The 14,900-nt window shown below is 45.5% G+C and overlaps 1 protein-coding gene across 1 annotated transcript in view; it reads left to right on the forward strand.

Annotated features, from left to right (window-relative positions):
• LOC119309330 (chaperone protein dnaJ GFA2, mitochondrial-like) overlaps nt 1-14,201 on the forward strand; it is a gene marked incomplete at its 5' end in the record, with an annotated part of 17,315 nt that extends 3,114 nt beyond the window's left edge. Inside the window, 15 exons of the mRNA XM_037585355.1 lie at nt 360-451; nt 6,976-7,059; nt 7,153-7,191; nt 7,407-7,517; nt 7,921-7,950; nt 8,030-8,117; nt 8,233-8,297; nt 8,386-8,460; nt 8,768-8,840; nt 12,493-12,584; nt 12,879-12,950; nt 13,306-13,362; nt 13,495-13,543; nt 13,657-13,723; nt 13,822-14,201. Coding sequence (XP_037441252.1) covers nt 360-451; nt 6,976-7,059; nt 7,153-7,191; nt 7,407-7,517; nt 7,921-7,950; nt 8,030-8,117; nt 8,233-8,297; nt 8,386-8,460; nt 8,768-8,840; nt 12,493-12,584; nt 12,879-12,950; nt 13,306-13,362; nt 13,495-13,543; nt 13,657-13,723; nt 13,822-13,912 — 1,085 coding nt within the window. The remainder of the gene's footprint in view (nt 1-359; nt 452-6,975; nt 7,060-7,152; nt 7,192-7,406; nt 7,518-7,920; nt 7,951-8,029; nt 8,118-8,232; nt 8,298-8,385; nt 8,461-8,767; nt 8,841-12,492; nt 12,585-12,878; nt 12,951-13,305; nt 13,363-13,494; nt 13,544-13,656; nt 13,724-13,821) is intronic.
• Nucleotides 14,202-14,900: the final 699 nt, after the last annotated feature.

Here is a 14,900-nt window from a genome sequence, read left to right on the forward strand (position 1 = left end):
TTCTCCTTTCCAGAGCTGCCCAGCTTGTTGCTGCTGCGCAGTCGCTTAGGCGGGCTATACGCACAAAAGCCTAGTGCCTCGTTGAACCTTTACCATGACGGCTGTATGAAGTATAAAGAGACAATGTAAATTTATGCTTGATTCTATCATTTACCAGTACCCATATTGTCGTTGCCATTTGTCAGACACAGGCACTCAGCCTTGGACCATTTGTAATGCAAAAGTCTTACTTCAAACTTGCCTTTAATTTGAATTATGAGTGTGACTCCCTTTGTTATTTTTCGTTTGGTAACTAAATTCCATGTTCCTTTTGTTTATTTCTATGGTAAGAAGTTAAGAACTTATTTTTATGATTTTAGCCACAGCGAGGGTGAATGCAAGGGATTACTATGGTGTGCTCGGAGTGAGCTCGGATGCTTCTGCATCAGACATAAAGAAGGCATATTATGGGGTCTGTATTCACTTATTCTCAATTAAAGCTTACGATATTCATTATTGATCAGTTATAACTTGATTAACTTTCTGGAGGTTCCTGTTTATTCCAAGATGTTACTATACTATACCAGAATGGTTAAAATGAAACAGGGCCTGGACCAAATAAATAAAGAAATTTGACATGTTGGACATACCATCATATTCTCTTGTTAGCTCGTTATGTGCAGAAATGCACTATAATTGATCAATAATGCCTAGCTGGATCTTTCATCAGGACTGGTTAGCCAAGATCTGTTTGGGAATTTTTAAATTTTGGCTAAAGAAGGGAAAATCTCTACTCACCTAAGATTTTCTAAGAAGTTTATGCTCGCCACGGGTGGTTCAGGTCTAATTGTACACACCGCCACAAGCTTTGACGTGCTATCTTCCAGGGCTTCTGCAGAGTGGATTAGCATGCTGCCGGTAGCCTTGGCAGAAACCAGTTATACTGCCTTTGTAAGACCTATTGTCCTCCCAGAGTGTACTTTCTGAGGAGGCAGATGCAGGAACATCTTTTGTTGTCGCACGATGTCTTTCAGAAACTAGATACATTATTTGTATTTCACCTTTTTAGCCATGCCACCTCGCACTTGCCGATCTAGAGAACATGGCAAAATTCCAGAGAAACAATTTGATAATGCCAGGCCCTGCTCACTGGCAATGTTAGCCTACAGTTTCTTGTTTAAAAGAGATAAAGTGCCCTCACTTTTGTTACATTTTGTCATGAGAGGTTTCTTGTTGAACCGGTATGGGCCCTAGCCCATCAAGATCTGTCTCTTGGGCCCAAGCCCATGAGAGGTGCTGACCTAGAAGAGGAGCCCCTCTTCCCCCTGTCCCGTGTGAGCCGCCACATCTAAGACACACACTCATGCAGGCAACAAGACAGGAGGGGAGGCGCTGTGTGAAGGTACCCATCTCCCGATTCAACATGGTATCGAGCCAGGCGACGACGGTGGCGGCGTAGTCCCTCGCCGGAGGGGGCGGCCGAGGAGGGCTGTTGCGGGCTGTGCAGGCGGCTGCGGCGGGAAGAAGAGGAGGAGGAAGAAGGCGGCAGCGGATTTGGGCTGCGTGCGAGTCTGGCTGAGGCGGGGAGCTGCTGCTGTTGGTGCTGCTGAACAGAGGAGGAACTGCAGCAGCTGCTGCTGTCTTGTGCTGTTCCTGGGAGCTTGCTGAGCTGCTGGTGCTTTTCGGCTGCTTCTTGGTGCTGCGGCAGAGGAAGAAAGAGTGGTTGCCTGCTGGACCGCTCGTTCTGGAACAGGAAGAGCCTTGGCTGGACCGCTTGTGTGCTTTACAGAGATTTTTTTTTCTCTGTGGACTTGCTGTTGTGAGCTTGGTGTTGTGGTGGTGGTGGTGGTGCTCCTTGGGAAAGAAGACTCTCCGAGGCTGAGTTTTGCTGTTGCTGCTCATCCCGCCAAACGATGGCTGAACCAACTGGTCTTGCCGAGGCTTTGGAGAAGCTCGCTAAGATCCTCGCGGAGTCCAACTCTGGGGCCATCGTTCCTCGACAGGAAGTGGCTCAAAAGCTTGAAATGTCGCCCCTGGACATGAAGCTAGAGGGGGCAACAAATTATTTGAGCTGGTCCAGGAGGGCTTTGTGGGCTGTGGAGCAGAAGGAGCTTGATGGATATTTGTTGGGCACCGTTGTAGAACCAAGGGACAAGAGTAGTGCAGAGGGCAAGAGGTGGAAGGTCATCCACTCTGTACTTATGGTGTGGTTGTTGAACTCCGTGGTGCCCTCCATTGGACGCTCTGTGGAGGGGCTATCCTCACCTGCTGAGATATGGAAGATTCTGTCCACTCAGTACTCTGGCAAGGGCAATGTCATGCTCATTGCTCAGATCGAGGACAAGATTAGGTTGCTGCGCCAAGATGATGGCATGTCAGTGATGACATACGTGGCAGAACTGCAGGCTCTGTGGGCTGACCAGGATAACTGTGATCCCCTGGAACTCTATGACGCGGCTTCAATCGAGTCAGGGCATAAGTGGATGGCACGCAGGCGTGTGCTGAAATTTTTGGCTGGCCTCAAAGGTTGCTTTGATGGCAGGAAGGCTTCCCTGTTGCACCAACCTAGTCTGCCTACCATTCCTGAGGCTATTGCAGCGATGACTCAAGAGGAGGTGCGCCTATCCCTTGAGCATGCAGACATGAAGGTTGTGCCAGCTTCGACATTTGCAGTCACTGAGCGCATGGAGTGGGGAGATCCCACCAAATGTCATATCTGTGGGGAGGTAGGTCACTGGAAGAGAGAATGTCCAACTCGTGGCAGAGGCAGGGGATATAACAGAGGGGGAACAGGCAGAGGTAGAAGTGCTAGAGGCAGAGGTGGATACTCAGAGACCTCATGGGGCCAGGCTTCTAGAGGTAGAGGTGGCTACTCAGGACACTCAGGGGGTCAGAGGGCTCACATGGCCGTTGCAGGAGACACTGGGACGTCCAAAGGCAAAGATGTAGATGATGTTGTCTATGGAGACTTTGCTCACTGGGCCTCCACTGATGAAGCTAATCCGGAAAGAGCATCTCTTGCTACTAATGAGAGTGCTCCAGAGTGGGTTCTTGACTCTGGAGCATCTAAGCATGTTGCTAGTAACTCTTGTGTGTTCGAATCTTACACTAAGCATCCTCCCTCTCACACGGGCACTATACAAAGGGCCGATGGCACAAAACAACCAGTCATAGGGGTTGGTACAGTAAAGTGTACTCCGACCATTTCCCTATCGTCAGTTTTACATGTGCCAGCCTTTCCTGTCAATCTGTTCTCTTTCAGTGCACTCATTGATCAAATGGACTGTCGTGTGATCCTTGACAAGTTCGGTTGCTTGATTCAGGTGCGACAGACGAGCCAGACGGTTGGGACTGGCACCAGGTGTAGGGGGCTCTGGTACATGGACCAGGAGGTGCAGCCGGACTTGGTGTGTGCTGCGACCATGGAGGATAAGGAGAAGCATGCGATGATCCATCACTGTAGGATGGGGCATGTATCTTTTGATAAGATGAGTAGAATATTTTCGGATGTTATGTGTGGAATAGGCAAAGGCAAGCTGACATGTGATGCTTGTGAATATGCAAAACACACACGGGCCTCATATGTGAGTAAGGGGCTCAGGAGCATATCTCCTTTTATGCTTATTCATTCAGATGTATGGACTAGCCCAGTGGTGTCAATGAATGGGAAGAAGTATTTTGCTACCTTTATTGACTGCTATTCTCGCTTGACTTGGATTTACTTGATGCGTCACAAGGATGAGGTGTTTAGCTGTTTTCAGAACTTCCATGCTCTTGTAAAGAACCAGTTTCAGGTACAGGTCAAGGTGCTCAGGACGGACAATGGAACGGAGTATGTGAACACCATTTTTGGGGCTTTCATGGCTGACCATGGGATTCTTCATCAAACTTCATGTCCGGACACCCCCCCTCAGAATGGAGTGGCCGAACGGAAGAATCGTCATGTTCTTGAGGTTGCTCGGTCGTTGATGTTTACCATGAATGTGCCTAAGTTCTTGTGGGATGATGCAGTTATGACAGCCACATACTTGATCAACCGAACACCTTCCAGGATACTTGGCATGAAATCTCCGTCTGAGTTGATCGTTGGAGATAATAAGTTTGTTGTTCCCCAAAAGTTGTTTGGCAGTACCTGCTTTGTTCGTGATCACCGACCATATGTTGGCAAGCTTGATCCTCGGGCAGTGAAGTGTGTCTTTCTGGGATACTCATCTAGTCAGCAGGGGTATAAATGTTGGTGTCCCTCTGAAAAACGCAGGTTTGTAAGTATGGACGTTACATTCAGGGAGTCTGAGCCATTCTATGGTGAGCCGACTGATCTCAGTCTGCTGTTTGCAGAGCTTGACCACCTACACCCTGTGCATGATGGTCAAGAGGGGGAGAAGGATGTGTCTCATACTCACGGTGATTCTGTGGACATTAACACTGGTAATGATGTGCAGGCTCAGGTTCAACCAATAGTGGGTACAATTCCGGTTAGTACCATCACTGATGATGATGTGCGGGCTCATGTCGAGCCAACTGTCGATACACTTAAGATTGGTGCTCTCCAGGTTCCTGTTCGGGATCGATGGCAGACGAATACCCTGGTGTACTCTCGGCGGCAACCACAAGTGCAGGGGGAGCAGCAAGGCAGGGAGGCAAGAGTGCAGGGGGAGCAACAAGGCAGTGAGGCAAGCTCATCTGACACAGTGGAGCTGCCCATTGCGTTGCGAAAACCTACACGTGAAGCGGCAAGGAAGGGTGAGGTAGCAAGGAAGGCTCTGCCAAAGGATGATGCTTGTGCTGACCTTGATATTGGCAATTTTGTGTCTTACAAGGCTTTGTCACCTTCATATAAGGCGTTTGTTGCCTCTCTGCAAACTGTGTCTATCCCTAAGGATTGGAAGGCTGCAAAGCAAGATCCGAAGTGGCGTGAATCGATGATAGAGGAGTTAGAAGCATTGAAGATAAACAAGACATGGGTGCTAACCACATTGCCGGCAGGAAAGAAAGCAGTGAGTTGTAAGTGGATTTTTACTGTGAAGCAGAATCCTGAGGGCAAGGTGGAACGGTATAAGGCTAGATTGGTCGCTAGAGGATATAGTCAAACTTATGGAATTGACTATGATGAGACATTTGCTCCAGTTGCAAAGATGAACACGGTACGGGTATTGGTCTCGTGTGCTGCAAACTTTGGGTGGAAATTGCACCAGTTAGATGTCAAGAATGCCTTCTTACATGGTGACTTGAAAGAAGAAGTATACATGGAGATACCTCCAGGTTTTGGCACAGAACAGACTACGGGGAAGGTATGCAGGCTGAAGAAATCCTTGTATGGTCTGAAGCAATCGCCGAGGGCATGGTTTGATAGGTTCAGACGAGCTGTTTGGAATATGGGGTATGGCCAATGTAATGGTGATCCCACGGTGTTCTATAGACACACTAATAAGAAGATCACCATTGTTGCAGTGTATGTTGATGATATCATCATCACCGGAGATGATGATGAGGAAATAAAGAGAGTGAAGGGGTGTCTGAGCAAGGAGTTTGAGGTAAAAGACTTGGGAAATCTAAAGTACTTCCTTGGAATAGAAGTGGCTCGGACAGAGAAGGGAATATCTTTGTGCCAACGAAAATACACCTTGGATCTTTTGAGTGACATGGGCATGATGGGATGTCGTGCAGCCCCTACTCTGATTGAACAAAATCATCAAGTAACAGCACAATCAGGTGAGCTAGTGAATAAGGAAGATTATCAGAAGCTGGTTGGGAGGTTATTGTACTTGTGTCATACCAGGCCTGACATTACGTATGCCGTGGGGGTGGTGAGCAGATACATGCATGAACCAAGGAGTGGGCATCTTGATATTGTTCACAGAATCCTGAGATACTTGAAGGGGACTCCGGGTAAAGGGTTGTGGTTTGCGAAGAGTGGACATCTTGAGGTGGATGGCTATAGTGACTCTGATTGGGCTAGCTGTCAAGATGATAGACGATCAACTTCAGGCTACTATGTGTTTGTGGGAGGAAATTTGGTGTCATGGAGAAGCAAGAATCAGAATGTTGTGTCTAAATCAACAGCAGAAGCTGAATATAGAGCATTATCTCAAGGGTTGTGTGATATGCTCTAGGTGAAGCACCTACTATGCGAGTTGAAACTCTTGAGGAAGGGACCCTTAAGGGTGTGGTGTGACAATCAGTCAGCTATAGCCATTGCTAATAACCCAGTTCAACATGATAGGACGAAGCATGTGGAAATTGATCGCTTCTTCATTAAAGAGAAACTTGATGCTGGGATCATCAGCCTTACTCATGTCAGCTCTAGGCAGCAGTTTGCAGATTGCTTGACAAAGGGACTGGGAACAAAGGACTGTAACTTGGCGTGTGACAAGATGGGGATGATAGATATCTACCACCCATCTTGAGGGGGAGTGTTGAACCGGTATGGGCCCTAGCCCATCAAGATCTGTCTCTTGGGCCCAAGCCCATGAGAGGTGCTGACCTAGAAGAGGAGCCCCTCTTCCCCCTGTCCCGTGTGAGCCGCCACATCTAAGACACACTCACGCAGGCAACAAGACAGGAGGGGAGGCGCTGTGTGAAGGTACCCATCTCCCGATTCAACATTTCTAAACTGAAATTACTAGTGCTAGTTTTAGAATCCAATGAGTATAGTTGGGTCATGGTGCACACATTCTTAAGTTCCAGACAGGCGATTGTTTACTTCTGCAACAAATAGTTTTTTTCCTACATGGAGCACTTTTTGGACCAGTAGAGAAGCTATTTCTTGTCAATGATGGCTTATGAGAGAGATAGTCCTGCCCCCTTGCAGAGACTGTACGCCTAAAGGATCAACTTCTCGTGATCTACCGTTGAGGATCAACTACATTGTATTTTTTATAGCTTCGGGCTGTTTGATCAACAATTCATGATCTTCATGTACTAGATGATCTTTCTGTCTCCTTTGTAACATTTGTTAGCTCATCAAATTTTAGCTTAACTGGCATGCTTCTCCAGCTTGCAAAGAAGTTCCACCCTGATACTAATAAAGATGATTCTGGCGCAGAAAAGAAATTCCAAGAAGTTAACCGGGCCTATGAGGTATGAAGTTTTCGTAGACACAATTTATTCTGTTTGGTGAGCCATGGCACATGTTTATCTAAAAGACTGCTATTGTTTGTGATTTTCTCTTAGGTTTTGAAGGATGATGATACGCGCGAAACATATGATCAGGTTCTTACTTTGTTTTGTATGAAAATAAAATAATATTAATATATAAACTCAATGCCATCATAAATAAGAAACAAGTTTTTAATTTCATTTCTTTCTGTGTTAACTGTTTATCTAAACTTGCTTACATAATGATAACATTGATTTTCTAATCACTAAAATTAATTCTAAGATACACGAAATCTAGTGCTTATGTATTAACTATTACATGTTGACAGCTTGGAGTTGAAGCTTATGAGCGCCTAGCATCAGGGGGTGGCCCAGATGGTTCCCCTGATAGCGGTGGGGACTTTGCTGGTGATAATCCATTTAGTGATATTTTTACCGATGTAAGAGGTCCTTTGTTTTTATTTAGTATCAGTAAATTGGCCCTTGTACATTTTTTGGTTGTCACTGTAAGCTGTTGTATCCATGAGGCTGTGCTTTACAAACTCAAAATATGTGATTGCCTTCAATGCAGGGACTTCAAAACATAAGTGGACTTTTTTTGTTTGAACCATGCAGGAGAACTGCATGTGAAATATATAGATAGAAGAAAAGGGGCAAACAGCCCATACGTGACTTTTTTTTTGTACAAAGGTGTTCATGTAAACATTGTAGTGCACTTATGGTTTTTAACCTAATGCAGTTCCTTTATTCATTAGTGTAAGGCCTAGGCTTATGTATACTTAAATAAACATATTATATGAAGTAGTTCCTTGATTTTTTTTATTTTTTTGCCATGTCAACCAGATCTTTGACAGAGGAGGCCAAGATGTCCAGGTTACTCTTCTTCATTGCAACGGTTACTTTAAACTTGATATATTGTTGCAATGCTCATTTTTCTTTTTCTCAATTGTAGGTTCCTGTTGAATTGTCATTCATGGAAGCTGTCCAAGGATGCAGAAAAACTATTACATACGAGGCTGATGTTCTCTGTGGGACCTGCAGTACGTGTTATCATCTGTCTATTATCCGTTGATGTAGGAATTTTCTGAATTGTGCGCAACCCCCACCCCCACACCTCTCGTTTGATGGCTAAAGTGTAACATTTATTGATTGCAGATGGAAGTGGCGTTCCACCTGGCACTATACCTCAAACATGTAAAGCTTGTAGAGGTGCTGGTGTGGTATGTCTCCTTTTAAATGATGTTTTGACAGAGTATTTCACTCGGAGATTACTTTCCTGACCTTAAAAGTGTCATTTTATGAGTACAGACATTCATCCAGAGGGGTATGTTGAGTTTTGAATCTACTTGTTCTCGGTGCGGTGGAAGCGGAAAAATTGTGAAGGTACATTTCTGCTTCAAAGGCTTATTTTGTATATATGTTCCTCCAAGTTTAGTCTTTATGGTATTATTGTCATGTGAGGTGAAGTTGCTGTCTGTTATGATGCTCAGTTACATCACTGTCATATGAGGTGAATTTACATTCTTTGATGCTTTAAACAATTTGGGGTAGTAATTCCTGAAATTTCTGCATTATGCCAAGTACATGATATGAATTGCTCAATGTGATTGTACAGTAAATTGTTAATTCTGAACTTTCTATTCTATGATTTTATCCTAACTTAATCTGCTTTTCCATGTTTCACTTGAAGAATTTTTGCAAGACATGTAAGGGCCAACAGCTTGTCAAGGGGAAAAAATCAGTCAAGCTTGACATAATGGCTGGTAAAAATGACTAATCATTACCATGTATACGCTTGATATCTGACTCGTAACTTGCAACTATGATTTTGGGTATACAGAGCTCTTGGGTTCTTCTGGATAAGGTTTTACTTGCCCATGTCAGTGCACTAGAGTAACAAGGGGCATGGGCATGCCAAAAAGATTGGCAACCATGTAAACTAGGTAGGGTAGATTTGGCCCGTGGCCACAAACCAAACATATTCATTTTGCATATAATTTTTGTTGATCGGGTGCTTGCTGTAAAGTGTGAACTAAGACTAACTTACCTAGGTGGACATACCACTGATACCAACCCAACTACTTGACACAATGCAGAAGTAGATCTCCCCTTCCAGACTTTATTTATTAGCACTACTAATGTAAAGATGGTACTTTTAACGGCAGTGGTGGACCTAGAATCTCAGACTTGGGGTGCCACAGTTCAAAGTTTGTGAAACTTTACACTATAGATAATTAGATAGTATAATTTGGTCTAAACATCGTCATAATCCTACACCTGTTCGGGCGCCCATCCGGACTGAAGGTGAACTTCCAGAAGAGCGCTGCGACCCTGATTCGGTGTGACACCGAAGATGCTGCCCACGTCGTCCAGCACCTGGGGTGCCCCATCGTCGATTTTCCACTCACCTATTTGGGCATCCCACTCACGCTCCATCGCCCTACTGCCACCCAGCTCCAGCCCGCCGTCGGCAAGGTGGCAGGGAAGCTGCCCTCCTGGAAGGCCTGGCTCATGAACAAGGCTGGCCGCCTGGCCTTTGTCAAGGCCGTCCCGAGCGCGATCCCCATCCACCAACTCCTCGTGCTCAACAACAACAACAACAACAACAACAACAACAACAACAACAACAACAAAGCCTTTAGTCCCAAACAAGCTGGGGTAGGCTAGAGGTGAAACCCATAAGATCTCGCAACCAACTCATGGCTCTGGCACATGGATAGCAAGCTTCCACGCACCCCTGTCCATAGCTAGCTCTTTGGTGATACTCCAATCCTTCAGGTCTCTCTTAACGGACTCCTCCCATGTCAAATTCGGTCTACCCCTCCCTCTCTTAACATTCTCCGCACGCTTTATCCGTCCGCTATGCACTGGAGCTTCTGGACGCATGCGCTGAATATGCCCAAACCATCTCAGACGATGTTGGACAAGCTTCTCTTCAATTGGTGCTACCCCAACTACATCCATCTCAACATATGCATCTCCGCCACACCTAACTGTTGAACATGTCGCCTTTTAGTCGGCCAACACTCTGCGCCATATAACATTGCGGGTCAAACCGCCATCCTGTAGAACTTGCCTTTTAGCTTTTGTGGCACTCTTGTCACAGAGAATGCCAGAAGCTTGGCGCCACTTCATCCATCCGGCTTTTTGATTCGATGGTTCACATCTTCATCAATACCCCCATCCTCCTGCAGCATTGACCCCAAATATCGAAAGGTGTCCTTCTGAGGTACCACTTGGCCATCAAGGCTAACCTCCTCCTCACACCTAGTAGTACTGAAACCGCACATCATGTACTTGGTTTTAGTTCTACTATAAGCCTAAACCCTTTCGATTCCAAGGTTTGTCTCCATAACTCTAACTTCCTATTTACCCCGTCCGACCATCGTCAACTAGCACCACATCATCCGCAAAGAGCATACACCATGGGATATCTCCTTGTATATCCCTTGTGACCTCATCCATCACCAATGCAAAAAGATAAGGGCTCAAAGTTAACCCCTGATGCAGTCCTATCTTAATCGGGAAGTCATCAGTGTCGACATCACTTGTTCGAACACTTGTCACAACATTATCGTACATGTCCTTGATGAGGGTAATGTACTTTGCTGGGACTTTGTGTTTCTCCAAGGCCCACCACATGACATTCCACGGTATCTTATCATAGGCCTTCTCCAAGTCAATGAACACCATATGCAAGTCCTTCTTTTGCTCCCTATATCTCTCCATAAGTTGTTGTACCAAGAAAATGGCTTCCATGGTCGGCCTCCCAGGCATGAAACCAAACTGATTTTTGGTCACGCTTGTCATTCTTCTTAAGCGGTGCTCAATGACTCTCTCCCATAGCTTCATTGTATGGCTCATCAACTTAATTCCACGGTAATTAGTACAACTCTGAACATCCCCCTTGTTCTTGAAGATTGGTACTAATATACTCCTTGTGCTCGCGCTGCCAAAAAAGACCCTCAAACTTCTGGAAAAAATCGAGAGGGGATTCCTCTGGGCAGGCCGCGCTAAAGCCAATGGGGGTAACTGCCATGTTAACTGGCGGCGCGTCTCTCGGCCAATCCCGCTTGGTGGCCTTGGCGTGCACGACCTCGAGTGCACCGAACTCGCCTGCGCACGTGCTGGTTATGGCTGAGCCGTGCCGGTGACGAGAGGGCCTGGAGCGGCCTCGACCTGCAGTTCTCGCATGAGGACGATTGGGAATGGCCTGCATGCCCTCTTTTGGGAAGATCGATGGATTAACGGCCGCGCCGCCAGTGAGATCGCACCTCTCCTATAAGCTTGCATCCCCAAACGGCGCCGCAAGTCCAGAACTGTCGCCGACGGCCTCCATGGAAACCAATGGGCTACCGACATCCATGGCATGATTGGCATCCCGGAGATAGGCGAATACCTCTGCCTTTGGCGCCTGATTGCCCAAACCACTCTCAGCAATGAGCCGGACAGCATTCACTGGAAGTGGACTGCGAATGGAGAGTACTCTCCAAGTCCGCATATCTCACCACCTTCCACGGCTCCACCCATTGTCAGGCTTGGAGGCTAACCTGGAAGTGTTGGGCGCCGCCGCGGGTGCGTTTCTTCCACTGGCTAGCCAACCTTGACCGCTGCTGGACGGCCAATCGCCTCGCGCGCCACAACCTGCCACACCCACAACGTTGTCTGCTTTGCGATCAGGCTCCGGAGACGCTGCATCACCTTCTCCTCGGATGCCCCTTTGCCCGACAGGTGTGGCACGCGATCCTCTCATGGTTGCGCCTCTCCTGCCCGCCGCCCAACAACGACACCACACTTCACGATTGGTGGCGAATGGCAAGACAGAACACGCCCAAGCCTATGCACAAGGGTCTTGCCTCCGCTACCCTGCTCGTGCCATGGATGATTTGGAAGCATCGCAATGGCTGCGTCTTCGAGGGTGCTCGCCCTTCGACCACCTCTCTGATCGCTGCGATCAAAGACGAGGCTGCACTTTGGGCCAGAGCAGGGGCCCTAGGGCTATGCGCCATTCTACCACAAACCTGGGATGTTCACTAATGTGCCTGTACTTGCCTTGTAACCAGACTCCTAGGAGGATTGTACCAAATTCCTTCTTTTCAATACAATGAAACACAAAGCTTTTGCGTTTTCTCGAAAAATAATCTCGACAGGTAGTCTTAAAGTTGCATTAACTTGTAGGTATTTAGTGTTCAGTACATACTAAAAAATGTTTCACCCCCACTATATCCGGCCCTGTTTAACGACAATAGCTCATTTCACTGTTCTATTAAATATGCTTCTATTTAATTATTCTTCCTTTTCTGTTAATGTTTTAGTAGTTGTTACTACAAGTATGCAACTGTGCGAGTTCTTTTGGAGTCTAGGAAAATACTTACATTTTTATGTGTATTATACATAACTAGAACACTTCTTCAGGAATTGATGACAATGAGACTATAAAGGTTCGTGGTCAGGGTGGTGCAGATGCGGAGCGCAATAAACCTGGTGACCTTCTTTTGACTATCAAGGTTACATTTCTCTTTGGTCAAATTTCCAACTCTATCTGTCAGTTAAATTGGTACTACGTCTGTAAACTTTTATTGGACGTTTTAGGTTACTAAAGTAGTGACCTAAAATGTCTTATAGAAGTTTACAGAGGGAGTATGTTTCAAGTGAAATTATGGCTTGTTTGTGTTGCTGCACTGTGGAGTCTAGTTAGTCAGGACAATTTATTAATTTCTTCAATATTTTTCTATGAAAAAAGAATCTTCATTTGTATGTGCTTTCGTAAAGGAGCCCTAATACTCATTTTCCTATTACAGGTCAGAGAGGATCCTATCTTCCGTAGAGAAGGCAACCATGTGCATGTTGATGCTGTTCTAAGCATGGCCCAGGTGAACTCTCTTACTATTGTTGCCCTCCCCTTTGTTCTTTTCACCGATCTGAACTCTTAAGTAACTGCATTATGCAGATCACATCTTTCTTTCTGGAAAACAAATATTCAAATTACGTCTTCTGCCCTTGTGTCACCAACTCACCTCCTACTATGCACCGATACTTTGCACAATCGTCCTATCAGTATCACCAGACTTGCCCGATACTGTTAGGCCATTGATACAGCTCCGATGTGTATTAGGCTCTGTGAGTTAGTTTATTTAAAAAAGAAAGAAAGATGAAAGTACGATGCATATGTTACCGTCATGCATTGCTTCGTATATTTTTGGGTATCTAAAACTGCTTGATTTACAGGCTGTGCTAGGTGGGACTGTTACAATACCTACCCTCACCGGAAATGTTTCAGTCAAGGTAGGTATACATGGACTATTGAGTTGAGTTTTTGGGTTATGGTACATGACACAAGCTGACTATGCTGCTTGTATTTGTTGGATGATGCTGTATTTCCTAAGGCTCACGTTGCATTTGGTTTTCCCTGTCTAGGTTCGCCAAGGTACGCAACCAGGAGAGAAGGTTGTCCTACGGGGCAAAGGTTGGTCATTGTGGTCACCTAAATCCCTAAAAGAAACCCCTTTATCCGGGTCATCGGATTTCGATCCAAATGTTATTAATGCACGTGCCTTTTCCCTCTCTTTATTTTTGCAGGAATAAAGGCGAAGAATTCGTCATCGTACGGGAACCATTATGTTCACTTCAACATCAGAGTCCCAACGTATGTTTCTTTGCCTCAACTAAATTTCAGTTGACAGAAGAAAAGGAAAGAAATGAAACACCAAAATGAACATATTGTTTTGTCTGTGCCATTTGTAGGGAGCTGACACCACGGCAACGGGAGCTGATGGAGGAGTTTGATAAAGAGGAGAGCAACGACGTGGCGAGAGTTGCGGCTGCATCTGGATGAGATTTTTATGCTCCTCATCGATTGATTGATTATTGGCACACATAATAAGTCAGATAGCCTTGAAGGGCCTGGTGTACCCTATATGTCCCTATCCTTGTTTGTAGGCGTTAGATGGTGAGTTTTGCCCTGTATAATATACACGTCACCATAACTGATAAGCCTAAATTATATTGTATAAGCATCTGATTTATATATTCACCACTTCCTTGTGGTACCATTGTAACAAGAGATTAAGTTGGAACCGATGGAAGCAACGTTTTTGGATGAGAATGTATCAGCATTTTTGTTATAAACATGAAACAAATGGAACGGATGCCATTTGCTGTTGGAAAATGCACGTCTGCACCGGGCGGCACATGCCGTGCAGCAAATACACCCTGTGCTGCGCCCATGCCATCTTGTTTGGTTATGAGCAAGTTCTATTGGAGAGTGCAATTTCTGCTACTCAAGTTCTATTGGAGAGTAGAATTCTTTGGGAATATTGTTGCTGATGGACCACAGTCCAGCACGATATGCAGATACAAGATGAGAAACAAATATGTGAGGCACTTAATGCTAAATTCGATGCAATGGATGTAGACAGTGAAATCTACACCATTTTCGTGACTACAAGATGGTTATTGACTGTTTTGTAGTTGAATAAGCTCATGAAGTACAATGCATTGTAAAGGAATTAAAACTCCTTAGTCTGTCTTATCCGATAAATTTGTGGCTGGGTGCACGATTGCAAAGCTGTCTCCTTTATGGAGGAGTTTGGCCACTACTAGGAAACATAAGAAACATGAGATATCAGTTAAAAATCTGATATCATCTCTTGATGTTGAGGAGAAAGTTATTGCTAAAGACACTATTGAGAAAGGAGGTGAGGTCTAGTTTAGCATCGATATTGTGCAGAGATACCCACACAACAAGGACAAAGGGAAAAACAAGCATGTCAAAACTACTGCCTTCACGAAAAAGAAGATGAATAAGACTAAGCTGGAGTGTA

This window comes from Triticum dicoccoides, chromosome 5B, assembly GCF_002162155.2.
Source record: "Triticum dicoccoides isolate Atlit2015 ecotype Zavitan chromosome 5B, WEW_v2.0, whole genome shotgun sequence".
In the NCBI taxonomy this organism is placed as follows: Eukaryota; Viridiplantae; Streptophyta; class Magnoliopsida; order Poales; family Poaceae; genus Triticum; species Triticum dicoccoides.